Here is a 23,101-nt window from a genome sequence, read left to right as displayed (position 1 = left end):
CTAAACCTCTTGATGGTTTAAACCGGGATTTGTTTAAGCAGGTAATGAGATTGCCCTCTTGAGCCTCAGTACAGGCATTAGGTAGCTGGCAGAACCCATTCCTGGGTGGACGCTCCGATCATTTCTGGGTGCTGAAATGATCACACTGGAGATAATAATACAGGGCCACTTTTTGTCCCTCGGCACATCTATGCAGAATCTTCTTTTTAGTTCAGGGCCTTTATTTATTTATTTATTTATTTATTTATTTATTTATTTCTCTCTCTCTCTCTCTCTCTCTTTTTCTTCTTCTTCTTCTTCTTCTTCTTCTTCTTCTTCTTCTTCTTCTTCTTCTTCTTTTAAGATTTTATTTTTATTTACTCATGAGAGACACACAGAGAGGCAGAGACACAGGCAGAGGGAGAAGCAGGCTCCATGCAGGGAGCCCGATGTGGGACTCAATCCCATGACTCCTGGATCATGCCCTGAGCCCAAGGCAGACACTCAACCACTGAGCCACCCAGGTGTCTCTAGGGACTGTATTTCTGATGACAAACGTGGCATTATTAGAGTCAAGGACCACATGGAAGGTTGATACCTTCTGTTGCCTCTATATTGGGCAGGACAGACAGCTTCTTGATGAGAAATAGGGACAATGAACTTGGCAGTAATTGTGTCCTTCCCCCCCTTCCACTTCCTCAGCCTGACAACATGACTGCGGAATGGGACACAGTTTTCACTTGGCTATCATTTCCCCTCCTTATGACCTAGGACAGAGATCCAGGGCTTGACTGTGGGGGTGACTAGAGTGACATCCCTCTTGCTCTGATTGTCTCTCATGAGGGTGGCAGGGAGGGGCTCCAGGACCTTGAGAAAGGGACTGCACCTCACTGAGCTGCTTAGCAACTTGAGAAAGAGACTCAAGGAAAAGTTGTTTTAATCGCATGGGTTTGACATTTTGGATCCCCCCATCTGTAGCTTCACCTTGTCCCTGCTTCCTCCTGGCCCAGGTCCAAGCTGAGAAACATTAATGGGTAACACCAGAATGGAGCCCTGCAAGACCTTTTTTTCCCCCCCTCTCTCCAACCTTAACCTAAAAAAAAAAAAAGTAACACAGCTTTTATGTTGGTGTTTCTGTTTGTCTGATTTCATGTGGTTGTCTTTGTCAAGGTCATCCACATGGGTTGCAAATCAAAGAACATCTGCTCACCTGACCTAAATACACCAGTACTGTTGTGTGAGCTAACTTCTTTATGGAGGAATGCATGGTTACCTTTAAAATGGCAGCCACTGGGAGCGGAGCACACTGACGGAATTTGATCATCTGTGGAATGTTTCTAGAAAACCCATGGCCATGGGTTTCATCATGAGTGGATGATACCTGGAAATTCAAAAGCTGTATTTAAAATGTAAAAATCACCTGCAGCACTCATGATATAAATTATCCATTAATAATTTCACTAACAAGCAATTAGGTGTGTTCAGGTCCCTTTGGGGAATGGGAACATCTACCAGGTCATTACCAGGCACTCCCCCAGCCGTCCACCTCAGAGCTCCTTCACAGTTACAGGAAGAGGAACCCATTCAGAGGGATTTTGAACTTGGCCAGTGAGAATTACACCGCCCCCTCCACCCCAAAAACGTTTTCTCCAGTCCCTCTGTATCTTAATCTCCAGGCTGTGGCCTGGGAGTCTATATTTTTAACAAGTGCCTTTGACAGTTTTTATAGTAAGGCAAATTTGAGAAAGCACGTGGCTGAATATAGCCTGTCGTTTTTAAAAATAAGTGCAATAAAGCTTTCACTTCAAATTTAGTTGCACAAAATACTAAAATTGAAGTTGCTTTAAGGAAGTACAATTATTGTAAACAAACCATAGTTACCTAGTTCACATTGCAAATGCAAAGCAGACTCAGGCTGGGGCTCCTGTCGGGTCTAACCTGTGACTGGTTGTGAAGCAAAATGTAAACAGAGACTCACTTTCATGAACCCCTAGCACTTTGGCCTCTATGTGCTCCTTCTTCCATAAAACATTTCAAGTTGTAATTTTCAACACTGTTGGTATAAAGATGAATGTGTTGATATTACATATTACATTTTCTTTGACCTGAAAGTTTATATGTTTTCTTCTTGTTTTATGAGAAATTACACCATTTTCACGAGTACCCAAAAACGATGGCAGGCCCTAGGCACCCAAGCCTAGCCTTTGTGCGGAACAGACCACCTGGGCCTGCAGGGCGGAGTTGGTGAAATCCAGGCTTTAATTCTGGTGGCTGATGTGATATTTCTGCTGCCTCAGAAGTTCTGAAAGGAATCCTTGCTATTCCCTTTTTCACTCTCATATAAGAAAATATGATCATATGATCAGCCCTTTTGTTTCTATCCCAGTGAGAGGGAGAACGTTGACAGGAGTCAGAGGCTGTGCCAGTGGAAGAATGGTTATTGTCACACAGGGATGTGTGGCCTTTCCCACGGTGATCCTTTCCCACAAACATATCTCTGCCCCCATAAGTGCGTTTTTGTTTTTGTTTTTTAAAGATTTTATTTATCCATTCACGATAGAGAGAGAGAGGCAGAGATACAGGCAGAGGGAGAAGCAGGCTCCACGCAGGGAGCCCGACGTGGGACTCGATCCCGGGACTCCAGGATCGTGCCTCGGGCCAAAGGCAGATGCTCAACCACTGAGCCACCCCATAATCCCCCATAAGTGCGTTTTGCATTGCCAAATTTAACGTGCAAGTTTTGCCCTGCCCGTAGTGCAGGTGGGTAAATCAGGACTCTTTCTACCCTAACTTCCCACCTGTCAAGTGTCTAACTGATTCAATAACTTTATTCCCCAGGCTTTCCTTGTCATTGATAGCTTGTGTCTAATGGATTTCAGTAAGAGGCTTGATCTGGGCAGGGTATTGTGTAGGTAGGAAGGGGCTGCTGACCTGGGGAATGCAGGCACACAGGTGGGACTACAGATCTGCTGTCAGCTCACTGAAGCAAACATAAAATAATTTCTTTTTCTTTTGCAACATTAGAGTGAAGTTTTGGATTGAGAATTCTAAAATAACTCTGATTATTGGGTGCCTGGGTGGCTCAATTAGTTAGGTGTCTGATCACCTCAGGTCATGATCTCAGCCCAACCTGGGATCAAGTCCCAGGTTGGGCTCCCTACTAGCAGGGAGTCTGCTTCTTGCTCTCTCCCCAAGTAACTCCTCCAGCACCTCCCCCTCATCATGCTTTCTCTCTCTCTCTCTCAAATAAATAAATAAATAAATAAATAAATAAATAAATAAATAAATAAAATGTTATAAATAAAATAACTGATTATTAAGATTAAATGTATTATGGTAAACAATTGAAAAGCATCATCAGAAAAGCCAGAAGAAAAAAATTAGCCTAATCCACGACCCAGAGATAACAGCTGTTAACATATCCACCTGAAGTTTCTAGTCTTGTTTTCTGTGCACAAATAGCTATATAACTTTCATACAAAATTGTAATCATGTACAGTGTACCATTGAGTCACCTGCCTTTTTCACCTAACAACATAATTTTTTTTTTTTTATGATAGTCACAGAGAGAGAGAGAGAGAGAGAGGCAGAGACACAGGCAGAGGGAGAAGCAGGCTCCATGCACCGGGAGCCCGATGTGGGATTCGATCCCGGGTCTCTAGGATCGCGCCCTGGGCCAAAGGCAGGCGCCAAACCGCTGCCACCCAGGGATCCCTCACCTAACAACATAGAACATTCTCCTCACATCATTCAATGCCATCCTACAAAATGATTTTAATGGTGGTATTTTGTTCCTTTATGTTAATCAGTAATCGTTTATTCAGTTTAGTTAACTCATTCTGTATTTTTGGACAATAATTAATTTTCTCACTCTTAGTAAAAGTGAAGTGATTTTTTAAGATAAATTTTTGAATGCATGCATAATTTCTTTAGGGTAAAGTGGAACTGATGTATTATAAAAAATATGAGGAATCTGGAGCTTTTTCATAGCTATTTCCAAGAACCCTGTGGAAAGATTGCACCAGTTTCCATTCCCACTGGTGCTCTGTAAGTGCTTATGTCCTTAAACCCTTGCTAACACTAGGAATTGCCACGTGACTAAAGTTCAAAGGAAGGGAACCTGGTGTGCATTAATTTGGAAGAAAACATGACTCAAGTTTCTTTGCATAGAATATTTAATGTTTAATGCATAGAATATTTAATTATTGCTCTATGTGCAATAATTATGGTTCCTCTACAGTGTTACAGAAACCATTTTATTAAATTCTACACTTTCTTCAAAGTCTTAAATAGCTCTTAGGTTTTCCACTCTTCTGTTTCACACAGTGAAAAGCATGGTTTTGGAGGGCTTTGTGTTGTGTGTCTAGGATGATGTGCTTAGGCTGATGTGAGTGGGCAGGACTTCAGTGACCAGGGAGCCAGCCTCCACCTTATAGCTTAGTCAGTGGCTCAAGGAAAACTCACCATGACCATCCTGTCTGGTGGGCTGCTGTCACTAGAAGTGACAGGTAACTCAACTCAGACAAGTCTTGCAAAATGGGGAGCTTAATGGCTCATGAAGCTGAAAATAAATGGGTCCAAACTACTGAGGCTGACCTTGGGCAATCCTTGATCTTTCTGAGCCATAATTTTCTTATCTGTAAACAGGATGTTGGACTTGACCTAAAGTCTCTTTCACCTATTAAAGTTAAATGTTTCTATGAGTATATCAACAAAGACTGCATTAGACTATCAACTAAATTTAGACATAGGGAAGGCAAGCCTAGCCCTCAGAGAACTAATTCTTTTAAGAAATACAATTCTATTACACACTTAGATCTAAGTTAACAAAGTTTGTGGGTTTTTTTTTTTAACAGGTAGAGGTCCTTAAGCAACTTCAAAATAATTAGTCTTCATGTAGTGTAAAAATACCAGTGTTGTAGAAGTTTTCTTTTTTTTTTTTCCTGTTGATTATACAAACGTCAAATATCTTTTCTACCCATTAATTTGCTCAACAGATCTATCTGTGTGGCATCTGGATGGCTCAGTCAGTTAAGCATCCGACTCTTGATTTCGGCTCAGGTCATCATCTCAGGATCCTGGGATAGAGCCTCATGTAGGGCTCTGCACTGAGCTTGGAGTCTGCTTCTTCCTCTCCCTCTGCTCCTCCCCCTGCTTGCATGCTCTCGTACTCTATCTCAAATAAATAAAATCTTAAAAAAAAAAAAACATCTATTCAGAAGTTAGTGGGAAAAGAAATCCCACTGTTCCCTATTAATAATTATTTCAACAAATTCCAACCTGGTGGAACCTCGAGAGATGTGTTAAGCTGTGCAAGACAGCAACTGGTTGCTGAGTCAGGGAGCCCAAAGGCACTAATCTTGCACACAGGAAGAAATATTGGTATTAGTGAACTTTGCCTCATCAGAAATACCTTAAAGCTCTGGCTGGTTGTTCAAGAGGACATAGATTTTCTAGTGTCGGGCTCCCTTAGCCTTTTAAAATTGTTTCTTTGACTTGGTAGGAAACCTTTTCTGTGTTCTAGTGTTGAGGGTTTTTTTTGTTTTGTTTTGTTTTTTGATCTTTGCTCATTGATGCTATTTGGAATTCACTGTGTAACCCTTTAAATTTACTGCAGGAAGTATAGGTTCCTCTCAGAGACTATTCAAGTGTTCCAAAAAAATCGTTAAGAAACAGGCTTTTTTTTTTTTTTAAAGATTTTTATTTATTTATTCATGAGAGACAGAGAGAGAGAGAGAGAGAGAGAGAGAGAGAGAGAGAAGGAGGCAGAGACACAGGCAGAGGGAGAAGCAGGCTCCATAGTTTTAAATTACTACCAGATTGCCAATCTCAGTTTGTGTTTGGAGAAATTTTTAGACAGGGCAGCCCAGATGGCTCAGCGGTTTAGCGCTGCCTTCAGCCCAGGGCCTGATCCTGGAGACCCGGGATTGGGATGGAGTCCCACGTTAGGCTCCCTGCATGGGGCCTGCTTCTCCCTCTGCCTGTGTCTCTGCCTCTCTCTCTCCCTGTGTGTCTCTCATGAATAAATAAATAAAATCTTTAAAAAATTTTTTTTAGACAGAAATAAATGCAATGTTTTTTTTTTTTTTAAAGATTTATTTATTTATTTATTTATTTATTTATTTATTTTTATGGTAGACACAGAGAGAAAGAGAGAGGCAGAGACACAGGAGGAGGGAGAACCAGGCTCCATGCCAGGAGCCCGACGTGGGATTCGATCCCGGATCTCCAGGATCGCGCCCTGGGCCAAAGGCAGGCGCCAAACCGCTGCGCCACCCAGGGATCCCCGAAATAAATGCAATGTTAAATGTTTTATTAACACACAGCTACCACATGTTTGTCAGCCATATTGGCAGTCTCTGGATCTGGTTCTGCAGGAGAGGGAAGGTTACAGGGGGGAAAAATAGCCGGATTTTGATGGAGGGTATACTTGTCAGGATAGGCAAACCATCTGCATCATGATCTCCAAATCTCAGTGCCTTAAAACAATAAAGGTTTATTTCTCATTCACACTATAAACCCATTGAGGGAGTGGCTGGGGGCTCCATTCTGGCTCATCATCACTCTGACTCAGATGATCAAACAATCATTATCTTGGATTTTGCTGGTCATGGTAACAAAGAAAGTGTTCTGAAGGGTCTCACCCCAGCCATAAGTGCTCTTGCCTGGAAGTGACATACACCATGTCCATGCATAACTCACTGACTGGATGAGGCACGCTGCCCAGCTCAATTATAAACTGGCCAGGACCTGCAGTGTGACCCCATGGGCCCAAAAGGAAAAGAACCAGAAATCCTTGGCCAGCAGCACTAGTGGCTACCACAATGTACTTCTCTGATTACCAGATACTTGCCTTGCTTTCCCCAACTGCAGGCAACAGACAGGGATTCCCACCCCAAAGTAGACAGCCCTGAAGCTGCACCCAGTCATGGCATCTGGATGATGTGCAGGAGGACCTAAGTTAAGGGGTGATACAAAGTGGTTTCAACATCAACTCTGGATGTGGGTCCTCTTGAGCTAGAGACTTCTGAACTAAGAGGCCAGTTACCTGCGGCGCCCCTCCCCCACATCGTATATTAATAAATAATGGTGAAAAATGATTGGAAAACCCAATATACATTCCTACTCAGAAAAGAGGTGAATGAGAGACATCCATTCGTTGGTCCTCATTGTTCTAAAATGCTGACGAAGCAATTCTGAAATCCATCTATGCTCCATTGCTCCCTGACTTGCAAGTAGAGGATGTTCCTCTGGGGTCTTGATTGTTTTCTCGGAAGGGGGCTCCCCAATCCATTGCTCTCTTTAGGACTTGGCTTTTCCAATAACCTCCTGGATCACAACTAAAGTGAGACTGAAGATTATGCTTTTTCAGCTGACGTTAGAGGATTGGGGGCTCAGGCGTTCGCTGGCAGTACAACTCTTTTCCTATCTACTTAACTCTAGTTTATTTTCATATGCCCAGCCCTCTGTCCTTGGCATACTTCTGCTCACTGGATGCTTTTGTAGTTTTGCTTTCAACATTTCTTTATTGACTTAATTGATGATACTTTGAGCCTGTCAGCCTTAGGTGGGGAAGCCACACCTCCGATCTCTTTTCCCTGAAGTATTCTAATTGAAAGAATTAACTAAGAAGCCCTGACCATAACTGCATCTTTACTTGGAGACTTCATAACCCTTTAAAAGTGTTAAGAGTGTGATAGCCAGTTCTCCTGCTTTGAACCTCGCCTCACAACTAAGTGCTAATTGACCTCTTGCAAGCAAAGCCTTTCTCATTTCTGTTTCATTGTTTATCTGTTGGGGAAGAGAAGCAGCTGCTTTTCCAACCCTGCAAGTCTGATTTAATGGACCCTATTCTCTCTTCTTTTTGTTTGTAAACCAGTCAATTACTTTCTGGGCACACTTTTTTTAACGGTAAATTTCTTTTTATTTTTTATATTTAAATTCAATTAATTAACATAGTGTATTGTTAGTTTCAGAGGCTGAGTTCAGTTGTTATGTAACAGTCAGTGCTCATTACATCAGGTGCCCTTTTTAAAGCTTGTCACCCAGTTAATTACCCATCCCCCATCCCTCTCTCCTCCAGCAACCCTCAATTTCTGTGTGTACCTTTTAAAATGCAGCCAAGAGAACCCTGGGTGGCGCAGCGGTTTGGCGCCTGCCTTTGGCCCAGGGCGCCATCCTCGAGACCCGGGATCGAGTCCCACGTCGGGCTCCCGGTGCATGGAGCCTGCTTCTCCCTCTGCCTGTGTCTCTGTGTGTGACTATCAGAAATAAATAAAATAAAATAAATTAAAATGCAGGGATCCCTGGGTGGCGCAGCGGTTTGGCGCCTGCCTTTGGCCCAGGGCGCGATCCTGGAGACTCGGGATCGAATCCCACGTCGGGCTCCCGGTGCATGGAGTCTGCTTCTCCCTCTGCCTGTGTCTCTGCCTCTCTCTCTCTCTCTGTGACTATCATAAATAAAAAAAAAATTAAAATGCAGCCAACAGGGGCTCCTGGCTGGCTCATTCAGAAGCCCATGCAACCCTTGATCTCAGGGTTGTAAATTGAAAGTAGGGAGCCTCCTTTAAAATAAATAAATAAGAATTAAAAAATAAAATGCAGCCAATGGTAACACACGCAACTCACATTTGGCTTTCCATCTCTTCCACAATATCTACTAATTATCTAGGTATATTATCTGCCTTCTAAATTATCATACATGATGGTTTTACCCAATGCTTTGCCAGCCTCCAAAATCCGTTTCCTCCCTCCTGGCTGCTTGGCCTTCCAAATGCTGTTGAAACAACACCATTTCAAGTACCAGTCAAATCTCAGTGTGTTGCAGTAACAGACCATAACCAAAGCTGAATGGGTTAATCAACAAAGGTTCATTTCGTGCTAATGCTGTATGTGCATTTAAGACGGCCTACATCCTCACTCCAGGACCTAAACTGACAGATCAACCAACATCTAGAATGCTTCCCGTCGCTGTGAGAAAGCACTGGAGGGTCTCATGCTTGTAATTAAATGTTCTGACTTGGGAGTGACAACCTATATGTCGTTGGCTCACTGTTAAAGCAATTTTCCTTCAGCATTGTGTTTTGGGCTCTATCTACTCTTTAAAAAAATATATATTTTATTTATTTATTCATGAGAGACACACAGAGAGAGGCAGAGACACAGGCCTGTAAGGATCCCGGATCCTGGGATTATGCCCTGAGCCAAAGGCAGACACTCAATCCCTGAGCTACCCAGGCATCCCTGGACTCTATCTATCTTGAGACTTATAAATCTAATTGGTTCTCATAGCTGTGTAGTATTCCATCATATATTACATTTTATTTACATAGTGATGGATGTCTACATTGTTACTAAAAATTGCTGCAGTGAACATCTTTGCGTATGTTTCCTAGTGCACCTGTGCAAGAACTTATTTAGGAAATAATTCTTTTTATTCCTTATTATTATTATTCTTTATAATAGGCTGAAAGAATATGGACCTAAAATCCACTACTTATCTGTAGCACCTTGTCCTTTAAGCCTTGTCTCCTGTTGAACATCTTTGATGGATATTCTAGAAATTCTTAAAAAATGACATCTGGTTGAAGGAATAAAGGGTGAATGCAGACATTCTGTATCTAGAACCAGCATCACTTCTGGCAAACACAGAACAGACTTATCAGTGGTTCAGCTGAATTTATCAAAGCATTTGGATATTCTGGATTAAAGAACACGTGAATCATAGCTGATAGCTACATTGGTATATTCTTTCTTTCCCTGGTCTTTTATCTCCATCCATGGCTTATGGTTGATATCCTTGACATCAGGAAGATGAATAAAACTGTGCATTCAAAATCTGAGTTTCTTTTTTTTTTTTAAGAATTTATTTATTTATTTATTTATTCATTCATTCATTCATTCATTCATTCATGAGAGACACACACAGGCACAGGCAGAGGAAGAGGGAGAAGCAGGCTCTCTGCAGGGAGCCTGACAGCGGGACTCAATTGATCCCTGGTCCCCAGGACCACACCCTGGACTGAAGGCGCTAAGCCTCCGAGCCACCTGGGCTGCCCAATCTTACAGTTTCTATACAAGAAATTTTGACAATGTCTATACGAGTATTAAAATGTGAATAGAAGAGCATTTATTTCATTTATTTTTTACATGAAGGTGAGAAATGAATATAAGTACGTGAAAGGCATTTCTATTGCCATTTAAACTAATGCAGCATTCCGATCTTTATTCCCTTTTACCTTAAGCAAAACTGCTGATATAACTGAATTTTCAGAATTCTATACTTTTTCCCCACTGTTTTGTTGAGTTGCCAACAAAAGCTTTGAAATGAACAGGAAGTAAAGCAGGAAAGACAGCAGGATTCTAAATAACTTACCAAATGTTTAGGTGTCCCCTGCCACATTTTTTTTTTTTTTTAATTTTTATTTATTTACGATAGTCACAGAGAGAGAGAGAGGCGAGGCACAGGCAGAGGGAGAAGCAGGCTCCATGCCGGGAGCCCGACGTGGGATTCGATCCTGGGTCTCCAGGATCGCGCCCTGGGCCAAAGGCAGGCGCCAAACCGCTGCGCCACCCAGGGATCCCCCCTGCCACATTTTTAAGTGAGACCTCTTCGCAGTTGCTTGTACTTACCAGTAGCCAACCAAATAAAAAGTCATGGAGGGAGTCTTCATTTCAGAGGACTGGTGACAGCTGTGGCTGGGTGAATACTGGATTTCTACTACAGAACCAGATTATTTCCTGGGTTTCACACAGCCTGTTCTGTCCATTCCTTGCTGAGATGTCTCCTATTTTCTATTGTCACTGAGTTCTTTTGTTTGTTTGTGTTTTACTTCTGCATCTACCAAATGGTCTGAGTGTAGAATTTTCTCCATCCCCTCCCCTAATCTCTAGCCTCCACCCATACAGCCTGCCCATCCTTCCACCTCCTAAAGATATTAACAACCTGGAGGAATAGCCTTCTATATCTTTCCGCAGGCTCATACAATCATAAATATAGTGGTCTGCCTTCCACCTGCTTTACTTCTTTCCTGCCTTCCTTCCCTCCTTTTTTTTTTCAAACCAAATAAGGTGTAAATAAATTATTTATACTTCTAGGCATCTTTCACTTTTCTCATTAACAGAAGCTTAAGGATATCCCTTCAGACAACTGATATAGATCTCATTCATTCTTTTCAATGGGTGCCCAGTATTCCATGGTTTGGAAATAATAAATGTATGGGATGCCTGGGTGGCTCAGGCATCTGCCTTCGGTTCAGGTCATGATCTCAGGACTCTGGGACCGAGCCCCAGGTGGGGCTCCCTGCCCAGTAGGGTGCCTGCTTCTCCCTCTCCCTCTGCTGCTCCCCCTGCTTGCATTCTCTGTCAAATAAATAAGTAAAATCTTAAAAAAAAATAAAAAAGGAACTTAAAAAAAGGAAACAATAAACTTTGTTGAACATTTTTCCTGTCACATGTACTTTGTTTTCAGATTTTTCTTTTTTGTGATTTTTTTTTTAATTCACTTCAGTAATCTCTACACCCAATATAGGGCTTGAATTTATGAATCTGCTCTTTACGTGCTCTTCTGATTGAGTCAGCCAGAAGCCCCTGTTTTTATTTATTTTTTTTTAATGTGATCACTGTAAAGGGTGTTGCAATGAACATTTGTTTTGTTTTGTTTTTTCTTTTTTCCTTAAGTTCAATTTAGTCAACATACAGTGTATTATTGGTTCTGGAGTAGAATTTAGTAATTCATCAGTTGCTTATAACACCCAGAACTCATTCCATCAAGTGCCCTCCTTAATGCCCATCACCCATCCCCCTAGCCCCCTCCCCTCCAGCGACCCTCAGTTAGTTTCCTAGAGTTAAGAGTCTCTTGTGGTTTGCCTCCCTCTCTGTTTTTATCTTATTTTATTTTTCGTTCCTTTTCCCTATGTTCATGTTTTGTTTCTTAAATTTCGCATATGAGTGAAATCATATGGCATTTCTCTGACTTATTTTGCTTAGCATAATACTCTTTTGTTCCATTCATATCATTAGAAATGGCAAGATTGCATTCCTTCTGGTGGCTAAGTAATATTTTAATGTATATATTATATCACATCTTCTTTATCCATCATCTGCCAATGGACATCTGGGCTCTTTCCAGATTTTAACTGTTGTGAACATTGCTGCTATAAACATTGAGGTGCAGGTGCCCCTTCGGAACATGGTGTTTGTATCCTTTGGATAAATACCTAGTAGTGTAATTGCTGGGTCATACCTATCCTCAAATCCTCATGCTTTTTAAATATGGTCCAGAAGAGGAATTAGCTGGGTTAAAAATGTAGATGTGCTTTTAATTTTAATTTTTTATTTACGATAGTCATACAGAGAGAGAGAGAGGTAGAGACACAGGCAGAGGGAGAAGCAGGCTCCATGCACCGGGAGCCCGACGTGGGATTCGATCCCGGGTCTCCAGGATCGCGCCCTGGGCCAAAGGCAGGTGCCAAACCGCTGCGCCACCCAGGGATCCCTGCTTTTAATTTTAATAGGAGTTTCCCCAAGTTCTTCAAAATGATTAGCCTAGCAATGTTCCAGAATACCCTTCTCCCATCCTGTCCAGTAGTGTCTTTCCTACTCTGATAAGAATGGATTATACCTGCAATGCTAATTGCATAGCCCAGGCACTTTTTGACACGTCATAAAGTATTTCAGTGGAGATTAAAACTAGGGCTCTGGCCAGCCTACATGATTGGAGGTGGTTGTGATTTTTTTAAACTTCTGAAGGAATCCATCGAAGTTTATAGTAGGAAGAGAACTGGAGACCTTTCTACTGCAATCCATTCCTTTCACAGATAAGGGAATTGAGAGGTGGAGGGAGTGACAGTGAGCTGGTTACTGACTGCTCTTTATGGGAAGCAGCTGTGAATTCTGACTTGAGGTTTTACCTATTACCTTACACTGTGGGCCATGCTGATGTGAGTTTTAGAGAATGGACCATGAAATGTCATTTGTGAGTTGAATTGACTGGTAGGGATGAACTATTTCCAGTTTTCTACTACCCTGCTAGGACAAGCAAGCTTCCCAACCTGCACTGGGCTGTGGGGGATTTGCTTTGCAAACTTCCACAATTATAATAGGAGATTTGTTAACTTGGTCTTGTCAATGGAATCTGCTGCTCTTAAACTTTTAGGGAACTTGGGATTTTATTTTTATTATTTTTTAAAGATTTTATTTATTTATTCATGACAGAGAGAGAGGGAGAGAGGCAGAGGGAGAAGCAGGCTCCATGCAGGGAACCCGATGTGGGATTCGATCCCGGGTCTCCAGGATCACGCCCTGGGCTGAAGGCAGCGCTAAACCACTGGGCCACCCGGGCTGCCCGGATTTTATTTTTCTATATTTGTTTTTTTTTTTAATTTTTTTTTTAATTTTTATTTATTTATGATAGTCACAGAGAGACAGAGAGAGGCAGAGACATAGGCAGAGGGAGAAGCAGGTTCCATGCACCAGGAGCCTGACGTGGGATTCGATCCCGGGTCTCCAGGATCGCGCCCTGGGCCAAAGGCAGGTGCCAAACCGCTGCGCCACCCAGGGATCCCTGCTTTTAATTTTAATAGGAGTTTCCCCAAGTTCTTCAAAATGATTAGCCTAGCAATGTTCCAGAATACCCTTCTCCCATCCTGTCCAGTAGTGTCTTTCCTACTCTGATAAGAATGGATTATACCTGCAATGCTAATTGCATAGCCCAGGCACTTTTTGACACGTCATAAAGTATTTCAGTGGAGATTAAAACTAGGGCTCTGGCCAGCCTACATGATTGGAGGTGGTTGTGATTTTTTTAAACTTCTGAAGGAATCCATCGAAGTTTATAGTAGGAAGAGAACTGGAGACCTTTCTACTGCAATCCATTCCTTTCACAGATAAGGGAATTGAGAGGTGGAGGGAGTGACAGTGAGCTGGTTACTGACTGCTCTTTATGGGAAGCAGCTGTGAATTCTGACTTGAGGTTTTACCTATTACCTTACACTGTGGGCCATGCTGATGTGAGTTTTAGAGAATGGACCATGAAATGTCATTTGTGAGTTGAATTGACTGGTAGGGATGAACTATTTCCAGTTTTCTACTACCCTGCTAGGACAAGCAAGCTTCCCAACCTGCACTGGGCTGTGGGGGATTTGCTTTGCAAACTTCCACAATTATAATAGGAGATTTGTTAACTTGGTCTTGTCAATGGAATCTGCTGCTCTTAAACTTTTAGGGAACTTGGGATTTTATTTTTATTATTTTTTAAAGATTTTATTTATTTATTCATGACAGAGAGAGAGGGAGAGAGGCAGAGGGAGAAGCAGGCTCCATGCAGGGAACCCGATGTGGGATTCGATCCCGGGTCTCCAGGATCACGCCCTGGGCTGAAGGCAGCGCTAAACCACTGGGCCACCCGGGCTGCCCGGATTTTATTTTTCTATATTTGTTTTTTTTTTTAATTTTTTTTTTAATTTTTATTTATTTATGATAGTCACAGAGAGACAGAGAGAGGCAGAGACATAGGCAGAGGGAGAAGCAGGTTCCATGCACCAGGAGCCTGACGTGGGATTCGATCCAGGGTCTCCAGGATCGAGCCCTGGGCCAAAGGCAAGCGCCAAACCGCTGCGCCACCCAGGGATTCCCCTTATTTTTCTATATTTGTTAAGAATTACTGCTTCCAAGGGTGGAGCCGCTGGCTTGGATTACAGCTAAAATGACAGCTAGAAGCACTGGAGAAATAATTGCATGTACAGGAATGGCTTCCTGCTATGTACCGCCCCCTCCACCCTCCCTAACTTACTGATTTAAAGGGCTAAGTAGTAGGGCAGCACAGAAAAAACTTCTGGAGGTCTCCCCTGTGTTCCTGGCAATGTTATCTCTGGGTGTGACATGCACAACTTGACTAGGGCTCATATGGAAGTTCTCCAGGGCTGAATAAAATAAACTTTTGGAAAGAAGTCATTTGAGCTCCCTGTATCTTTAAACTCTGCTTTAATATTACAGTTGCAGATTTAGCCCATGGAGTCTGCTGAAGGAAATGAAAAGGGAGACCCCAGATTCTGCAGTCTCATTCGGGTTTGCTGTGTGTTCATCACAGAGCATCTGACAACACAGCAGTAACTTTCTAGGTCACCTCTAAATGAAGTTGGCCTTTTCAGGGAGCTCAGCCTGTTCTTTTGATAACAATAAAAATAACTATGATGGAGATTTATTTTGTTATAGATAAACATCTGGAGTAGATTTTATATATATATAAAATGTACACACACACACATCATTCCCTAAAGGCATGCCTTCATGTTGTAGACCTGGTCAGGAACTGTGCTTATTGGTGGGCTTGCCTGTCAGAGGCCAAGGTTCTTCTGGTTCAGCAATTCCTAAGCCTACAGATTGCGACCATGAGGGAACTTTCAGAAAATACTCATGCCCAAATTGCACCGCTGAATTAAATCAACCTGTGGGAGAGAAGAGGAGACTCGGGATGCTAAAGGCGATTCTAGCATGGGTTGAGCTGGGTTGAGGACTCCTTAGCAGGCCATTTTGATGCGAAGGTAGTGTTTCTGCTTCATGAAAAAGAAACACACTATAACGGGAACTTTTCTTTTTAGATTTATGCCACCATAGGGTCATCATCTCTCTCAACCTACTCTCCCTTCCTCCTTCCTGCCTATTCTGTAGACTAAAGCAGCAGACTCATGTCTTACACAGTCAGCTGGTGGAGGCAAAAATTGAATGCTGTACCAGTTGTCTTTGAAAAGTACCCTAGGAGTGGGCCAAGTGGGTTAGAGACCAACCCGCCTTGTGGTACACCTAGCATAGCCAGTTTTTCCCCAGCTTGGAACAGATCACTGTTTCTTTGGCTGAGATTCTGATAAAATAGCTAGCATTTAGGTGCTGTGATGTATGCAAAAATAGATCTTTAGGAATTGGAATTGTACTCAGCTTGAGAAGATACTCGAGCCCTGAGAAGCCCTGGGAATTGAGATCGGCCTAGGGCACTGCAAAGTCCTGTTCCTCTTCTCAGCCTCACTCCTGAGGCAGACTCTGAGTGGAGTGTAGACGGAGTCCCGGCACCATCTAAATGGTGGGTTTCTCCTTGCTTGTCTCTTAGGCACATATCGTGGTAGTAAGGGGAATTGGATGTTCAGTGCACATACAGAGGTGATGTCACTGCATTTTATTTTCGAATATTCAGAAACTGAGCATCTCTTTAAAAGCGTAGAATTCAACAGTACTGTCTTTCTGTCCTCCAGCATTCCCATGGTTCGGCATGGATATCGGTGGAACGCTGGTTAAATTGGTCTACTTCGAACCGAAGGATATTACAGCTGAAGAGGAACAAGAGGAGGTGGAGAACCTGAAGAGCATCAGGAAGTATTTGACTTCTAATACGGCTTATGGGAAAACCGGGATCCGAGACGTTCACCTAGAACTGAAAAATTTGACCATGTGTGGGCGCAAAGGGAACCTGCACTTCATCCGCTTCCCCAGCTGTGCCATGCACAGGTTCATTCAGATGGGCAGCGAGAAGAACTTCTCCAGCCTTCACACCACCCTCTGTGCCACCGGAGGCGGGGCTTTCAAGTTTGAAAAGGACTTCAGAACGGTATGTCAAGTTTGAGCTTGTTACACAGCAAAACCCCCTCTCAGAGAAGGAAAGCAAGCCTCTCCCATGTCCAAACGCATGGCTTCTCATATGGAAGAACTTGACTGCTAGCCTTGGGACTCTGGACAGGGTACCTTCACCTCTCTGTGACTCAGTTCCTCCTGTGTATGAATAGTTTGTGCCTGTAGGGGTGTCACAGAGTGGATAACATGAGATCCTATGGACCCAGCACTTCTTAGCAAATGCTTATAAATATTAGCTCTCATCATCATTTTTTTTTTTAATTTTTTTTTTATTTTTATTTATGATAGTCAGATAAGATGGTATCATTCCCTTTCGGAAGTGTTTTAGAGTTTTCCAGATTCTTACCGTGGTGTCATGAAAAGCATAATCATCATCCCGCTTTTATAGCTGCAGAGATGCAGGCCTGCCAGAAAGGCTTTCTGTAACTCCTATAAGAAAGGATTACTGCTGTCTACCTGTTGTTGGCTCTAAGTGTCTTTTCTGTTTTATGAATGTCATTCAGAAGTTTTGTTTGAAACAAAAGCAAAACATTTGGTATTATTTATAGGTGACTTCCTTTAATAGTAAGATTTCAGGTGTGTGGATTTACATAATAAGAACAATGCTGTCTCCTGAGTAGCAGTCTATACCAGCTCTGCATTGCTCATTTACGTTTGACAAATTTGGCTAAACAGAGGACATGGATGAGTAAGATATCTCATGTTTCTCTTTATTTAGCAATCTCTTAACAATTGTGTGTTCCAATTTCTACATCTTTACAGTCAAGATAATCTCTGCACTGTCCAGCCTCAACTAACAGGAAATAAAATGAGAATAAAGTGCAATAAAAGATGTAGAAAACAAAGAGAAAATAGTTAGCTAGTTTCAACAGAAATGACTGGGCATTAGAGAAGAAAAGTTTGGAAGATTTGGGAGTTAGTCTTGCCAGAAAGTTGAAAAATACAGTGAGATAAGTTGTAAAATACACTTTTTCAAAGCCTGGAGTGCAAATTACTGACATTCTGTCAGGGAACTAGTGTAATCCAGTCTTGCTGTAAAGTCTATCATTAATGAATAAATTAATGAATCAATACATTATTCATGGCATTTTAAAAAGCTATGAATGCAAATTTTTTTTGTATCATAAAAAGTAACATCATTTATCTCATTAATTGTACCAAGTAGTTTCTAGAGGAGCTGGCAACGGAGTCGTAGCACAGTATCCTGGATGAGACTCATGATACCAGGTTTTGGCTTTTTCTCCTGTGTTCCTTTTCCCAACACATCAGTGGAATTTGAGTGTCACCTAAAGGATTCATAGCATCTTTTTCCCACCAAAGGGGCCCAATGATCAAAGAGTTTTGAAACTGAAAAGGCTGAAGTCCGGGGGCATGAAAATTATTTTTGGGGGGGGGCATGAAAATTAAATTTGAGTTCATAGTTGGAAAAGCATTGAACCTGAATTCTAGTGTTGTCTCTGCATTTAACTAGCTGGATGACTTTGGGTGAGACATATCCCTTCTGGAGCCTTCAAGTATTATCATCTGCAAAAAGGTGGCAGTAAAGTGAAGAGAGGAGGGGGGAGTTTTAGGACATTAGAACCTGAAGTCACCTTTGGAGCCTGGGAAGTATAGCATTCTTGTGCTACTTGGATAAGGAAATTAAAGCTAAGGAGAGCTTAAGAGGCTCTAGTAATGCCTCCTAGTCAGAGCTAGGGTGTCAGCTCAATTCTAATTCAGAAGAATATGCTCACCCAGCCTAATGCTAGGAGTTCACCAGGTTACCCTATCAGGGGACACCTTCACTAAAGAGCCTAGAGTGAACCCAGGTGACCTGGATCATTTATGCAACATCCTCACTGCCTCCGTTCCTCATTAGGGCAATGTACATTCTGGGAGAAAGTCACTCAGTAGATGTTGGCTGTGAGCAAGGTGTTTCTCAAGGTTCTGAACTGAGATAGGTCATATTTTCTTATAACCAAGGTAAAGAAGCCTCTACTCCTTCAGGCAGCTTCTGGACTCTAATGAATAGACTGGAGCAGTGAGCAAGTCTGGAGTATTTACCAAACAGCTTGGCCTGCTAGGGACATACATCCATAAAAGAAAGAAGAGGGCTGCCTCCTGTTTCCATGCTCAGTCTTAGACGAAGTGAAGACAGAACTGATCTCTTCCTATAGCCTATTTGTCAGTGCACTAAGTGAATGTGCCTTTATCCTTCCAAAGTCTATGCAGATGGATAGGTCTTATCATCCTCTTTCCTAGGCATTCATTCACTCATCCAACAAGTATTTGTTGTGCTCCTTCTGTGTGCCAAGTACTGTTATGAACAAAACAAAGGCCCCACCCTCCAGGAGCTTATATTCTAGTGTGGAGGCTGGTCAGTAATTAAATAAACAGATGAATATAAAAGTACAGAATATACCATATATCCTATCTATCTATCTCATGTGTGTGTGTGTGTGTGTGTGTGTGTGTGTGTATAGTGGATATCCAGTGTGTGTGTGTGTGTGTGTGTGTGAAGGTAAAAAAGGCAGGGTAAAAGGGGTTAGGAGGGTTGGGAGGGCTTTAGTGAGATAAGGTAAGGAGCAGGAACCAGAAGTAACAAAGCAAAGCAGGCCAGTATTCGGGGAAGGGTATTTTAAGCAGAGGGAATAGTAAGTGCTAAGATCCTTAGGTGTGCTAAAGCCAAGCTCTTCCCACCTCTCCTTTCCAGAATAGAAAACTGAAGGTGCTTACATGGTTGCAAATGATCAATATTTACTACTATATACAGTAAGCATTCTGACAAAGTAAAGCAATGCGCATATATATAATAATAAAGTCCTGTCATTGCTATAAAATCACTTTTTGGTATAAGATGGCTTTACAGAAGTGTTTTAAAAACCTGAGTAATTAGAACTAACTAAAAGACATTCAACAGACCCTGAATCATTAGCAATTATTACATCTAATGACTATGTCCTTTTTATGTATAGTAAATATACTTAAATCCTCAGACAATGTCAACTAGTCTTCATCCAATTTCAAATGTACAAGAGAGAGCTATAAACCACGAGACAAGCATTAGGTTAGACCCCTGTGTAGAAGACTTTCAACCAAACAAAACGGCATTTCTTTTTTCCTTCCCTCTCTTCCTTCCTTGTTTCCTTTCTGCTTCTTTTAATGTTTTAGGATCACTGTCACAAATAAACTTCTGACTGGCAAAATTTAGCTTTCTGAATTAATGATACACCAAAGTGGAACACCAAAGAAAAACGTAATCTAACTATAAATGGCCTAAAACTGAAAAGCCAATGAGGAATCCCACCATTGAAGAAAATGATCCTTAAGGGGAAGACTTAGCTATCCCCTGTCTCTATTCTGTGAGTTTTATTTTGAAGAATACACTAGAGTATCTTATGTACCAAATCTAATATTTTCACCCACAACTACACTTCCTAACTTCAGTAAGAGTTCTTTAAAATGCAAAATATTCCAATAATAGAGAACATATGGGGGAAAAAAAACCCATCCTTTTTGTCCAGCTAAATCTTCATTATAATAGATACTTTTCCTTAGGAGTTTTGTTCAGTGTAAGACTAACTTTAACTAGAAGTTAGAAGTGACTCTTACTGTCTTACTTTTCTTACTTTTATGTCTTACTTTTCAAAAAAGACATATCCCCTAACAAACGGGGAATAGCAATAATCTTATTGGTTGAATGATATTTAGGGAACAGAAAAGGATATTCTGGTTGCTTTATTATATTTTCTCAGGGTGTGAGAGCTGAAGAATTGGCCTTTTAACTTGAACCAGAAATCTCTAAGGAAACAATCTAAAAAAGTTAAGAATACTGGGAAAAAAATCTCAGGAAGAGGGAGGACAATTGTGGATATGTGAATCTCTAAATCTAAATGGACCATTCAAGGACTTTTATTAGCTTGGTTCCTATTATTAATCCAGGGACTGATTCATGTCATTGTAGCAGCATAATTTTTGGTAGACCATGTCATTTCTCCACTTGGGTCTGGCTTGATACTTGACCACTCATCTTGGCCTCTTTATCATTGGGTGCAGGGAGGAAGAAGCCATCTTTGAGGCTTTGTCATATTTCTTACTCACAGAACATGTTAGAAATTCATCTCTCTCAGGTCTCCTATGTCTCCTTTGGGAAGAAAAAAGAGCCCTGAGTAAAATTTGTAATTCAGAATCAACTATTTTATATGTGAATCATTCTTGGCTTAGTAAGATAACCTTTTCTGCCACTTCCGGTTTGATTTAGGGAGCTAGTGTCCTCAAAAGCACCTTGGGAAGTATAAGGAATCATACTAATATGTATTTTATTCATTTCTGAAATACAATTTGGTGACTTATTTCTCAACTACAGAGAAGTAATATAACTGGTTTGGGACAGGTCCTTAGAATACCCCCATAGGAGTAGCTATGGAATCTCTTGGGATTTTTTTTTTTACCACATTTATTTATTTAACTCTTTATTTAGTTATTTTTGACAGACTGAGCTGAAGAACATACAGACAACCTTTTACAACGTATTCTGAGCATGCTTTGTGTTTGGGATCCATATTTTTCCCAGTATTAGCATACAGGAATCACTGAGCTCCCTCTATAAATTAGAATCTTCAATGTGGAAATAATGTTTTGATTAGCAGATTAGTGCATTTTATCTTGAGATAAGACTCGAATTATTTTACTTCTCACATAATTAGAATCCATGTATATAGTTCTTTAAAATCTTCAAAACATTTTCACATAGGTATCTCATTTGATTTTTGAAGCTAGCCCTGTGAATTAGCAAGGACAAGTGCTATTAGGGACAGTATGTGACCTTATCAAATGCCTCTTCTCACTGTACCTGGGTCATGGACTAATCCCAGTTCTTCAACTCCTAATACTGTGTGGTCGGGGGACCAGCAGCATCAACATAACCTGGGATATTGTTAGAAATACAGTCAGAATTTCTAGGAGTGGAGCCATCATGGGGCGATTATACCACAGAAATTGGTAAATACTCAAAACCAGGGCTTTAGCTCCCAGAGAGCTGGTTGTTAAACATTTACAAGCACACCTTGGTTACAAGGTTATGTTCACATTAGCTATAGCTTCATCTGCATGTTTGCTGAATCTGATATTTCAGATCTGTCATCATTTAAGATCCATCATGAGAGACTCTTCACCATAGGAAACAAACTGAGAGTTGCTGGAGGGTCAGTGGGTGAGGGGATGGGGTAATTGGGTGAGGGACTTTAGGGAGGGCACGTGATGTGATGAGCACCGGGTATTTACACAACTGATAAATTATTGAACACTACTTCTGAAACTAATGATGTACTATATGTTGGCTAATTGAATTTAAATTTTAAAAAGTAGCTAAGGGGAATGAAATTTTTAAAAAAGGCCCATCATAGAAATTAGCATTAGAATATCTATAAAATTAACAGGATGGAAGTCAGAATCAGCCCACAGATATGTTTGGTTGGCCTGCTATATTTAAAAAAAAAAAAAACCATAAATTAGTGTCAGCTAATTAATTACGCTGATCCTCCATTTTGACATGGCAACAATGAGCTGCAGGTGAAATTGTAAATATGTGTATGCACAACAATCCCCTGTACACTACTATCCCCATCATTCTAGCTAAGGGCTTCACTCTTATGTTTTCTTTTTCATTTTTTTTTAGAGATTGTACATTTATTTATTATTGTCCATATCCATTAAAGTGACTTTCCATGAACAAAGTTCTCACTTTCACTTTTTTCTTCTTGCCTTTTGAGGTTTCCAGGGGTTTCCTTACTGTCTCCTGTAGGCATTTGCATTTCTTACCCTTGATAGAAAGAACACTAAGCCCAGAGAAAGAGGGTTTTTCATAGCTAGGATTTGAATGTGCTGAATGTTCCACAAAGTCAGTTCTGTTGTATTTACAAACTACAACCTGTGAGGAGTAATGCCCATCCTGTTCTGAATTTCAGATGGCCTGTTTGAATATCCAAGTAATGATCTGACTCTTTGCTTACACTTGGGAGCCTGGGCTTTTCTCTGTATGGTGATGACTTTTGAGGGAGGTCTCTAAGGTCTCAGTGGAAGTGACAAATATTTCTCTTTCCCAGTTTGGGAATGCATGACCAGGCTTCAGAAATATCCATCCTGCAGTAAAATGTACAGCACAGATGTTTGTTTGCTGCTGGCACTTTATTTGAAGCTGAGTTTGATGAGAAAGATAAGTGTTGTTTCCTTTCAGATCAAAGTTGTATGTGCTTAGTTTATTTGCCTTGATAGGTTTTTTTTTCTTTTTCCACAGCATAGGTTCAGGATGTCTAGGTAGACACACTGTGTCTCTGTCTTATGTTTGTGATGTTGTCTCTGGGCCTGGCTGTCAATATTGTTGATGGGCCTCTGATTAATTTTTAAGCAGGTTAACCTATGGTCCCACAACTATCTGATGAAATTGCTACTTTTCAGTTTGGCTTGATCCAAGAAGTGACAACTTTCCCTGTCCCACTTAACAAATATTTATTAAGTGATTTTT

At 41.3% G+C, this 23,101-nt stretch overlaps 1 protein-coding gene across 2 annotated transcripts in view; it reads left to right on the top strand.

Annotated features, from left to right (window-relative positions):
• PANK1 (pantothenate kinase 1) overlaps positions 1-23,101 on the top strand; it is a 58,487-nt gene that overhangs the window by 18,486 nt on the left and 16,900 nt on the right. For both annotated transcript variants that reach the window (XM_055334433.1, XM_055334434.1), the window contains exon 2: positions 16,224-16,576. In XM_055334433.1, the coding sequence (XP_055190408.1) occupies positions 16,224-16,576 (353 nt within the window). The remainder of the gene's footprint in view (positions 1-16,223; positions 16,577-23,101) is intronic.

Source organism: Nyctereutes procyonoides, unplaced genomic scaffold, assembly GCF_905146905.1.
Source record: "Nyctereutes procyonoides isolate TBG_1078 unplaced genomic scaffold, NYPRO_anot_genome, whole genome shotgun sequence".
In the NCBI taxonomy this organism is placed as follows: Eukaryota; Metazoa; Chordata; class Mammalia; order Carnivora; family Canidae; genus Nyctereutes; species Nyctereutes procyonoides.
Note: the sequence above shows the minus strand (reverse complement) of the source record. Positions and strands in the feature narration are given on the sequence as shown.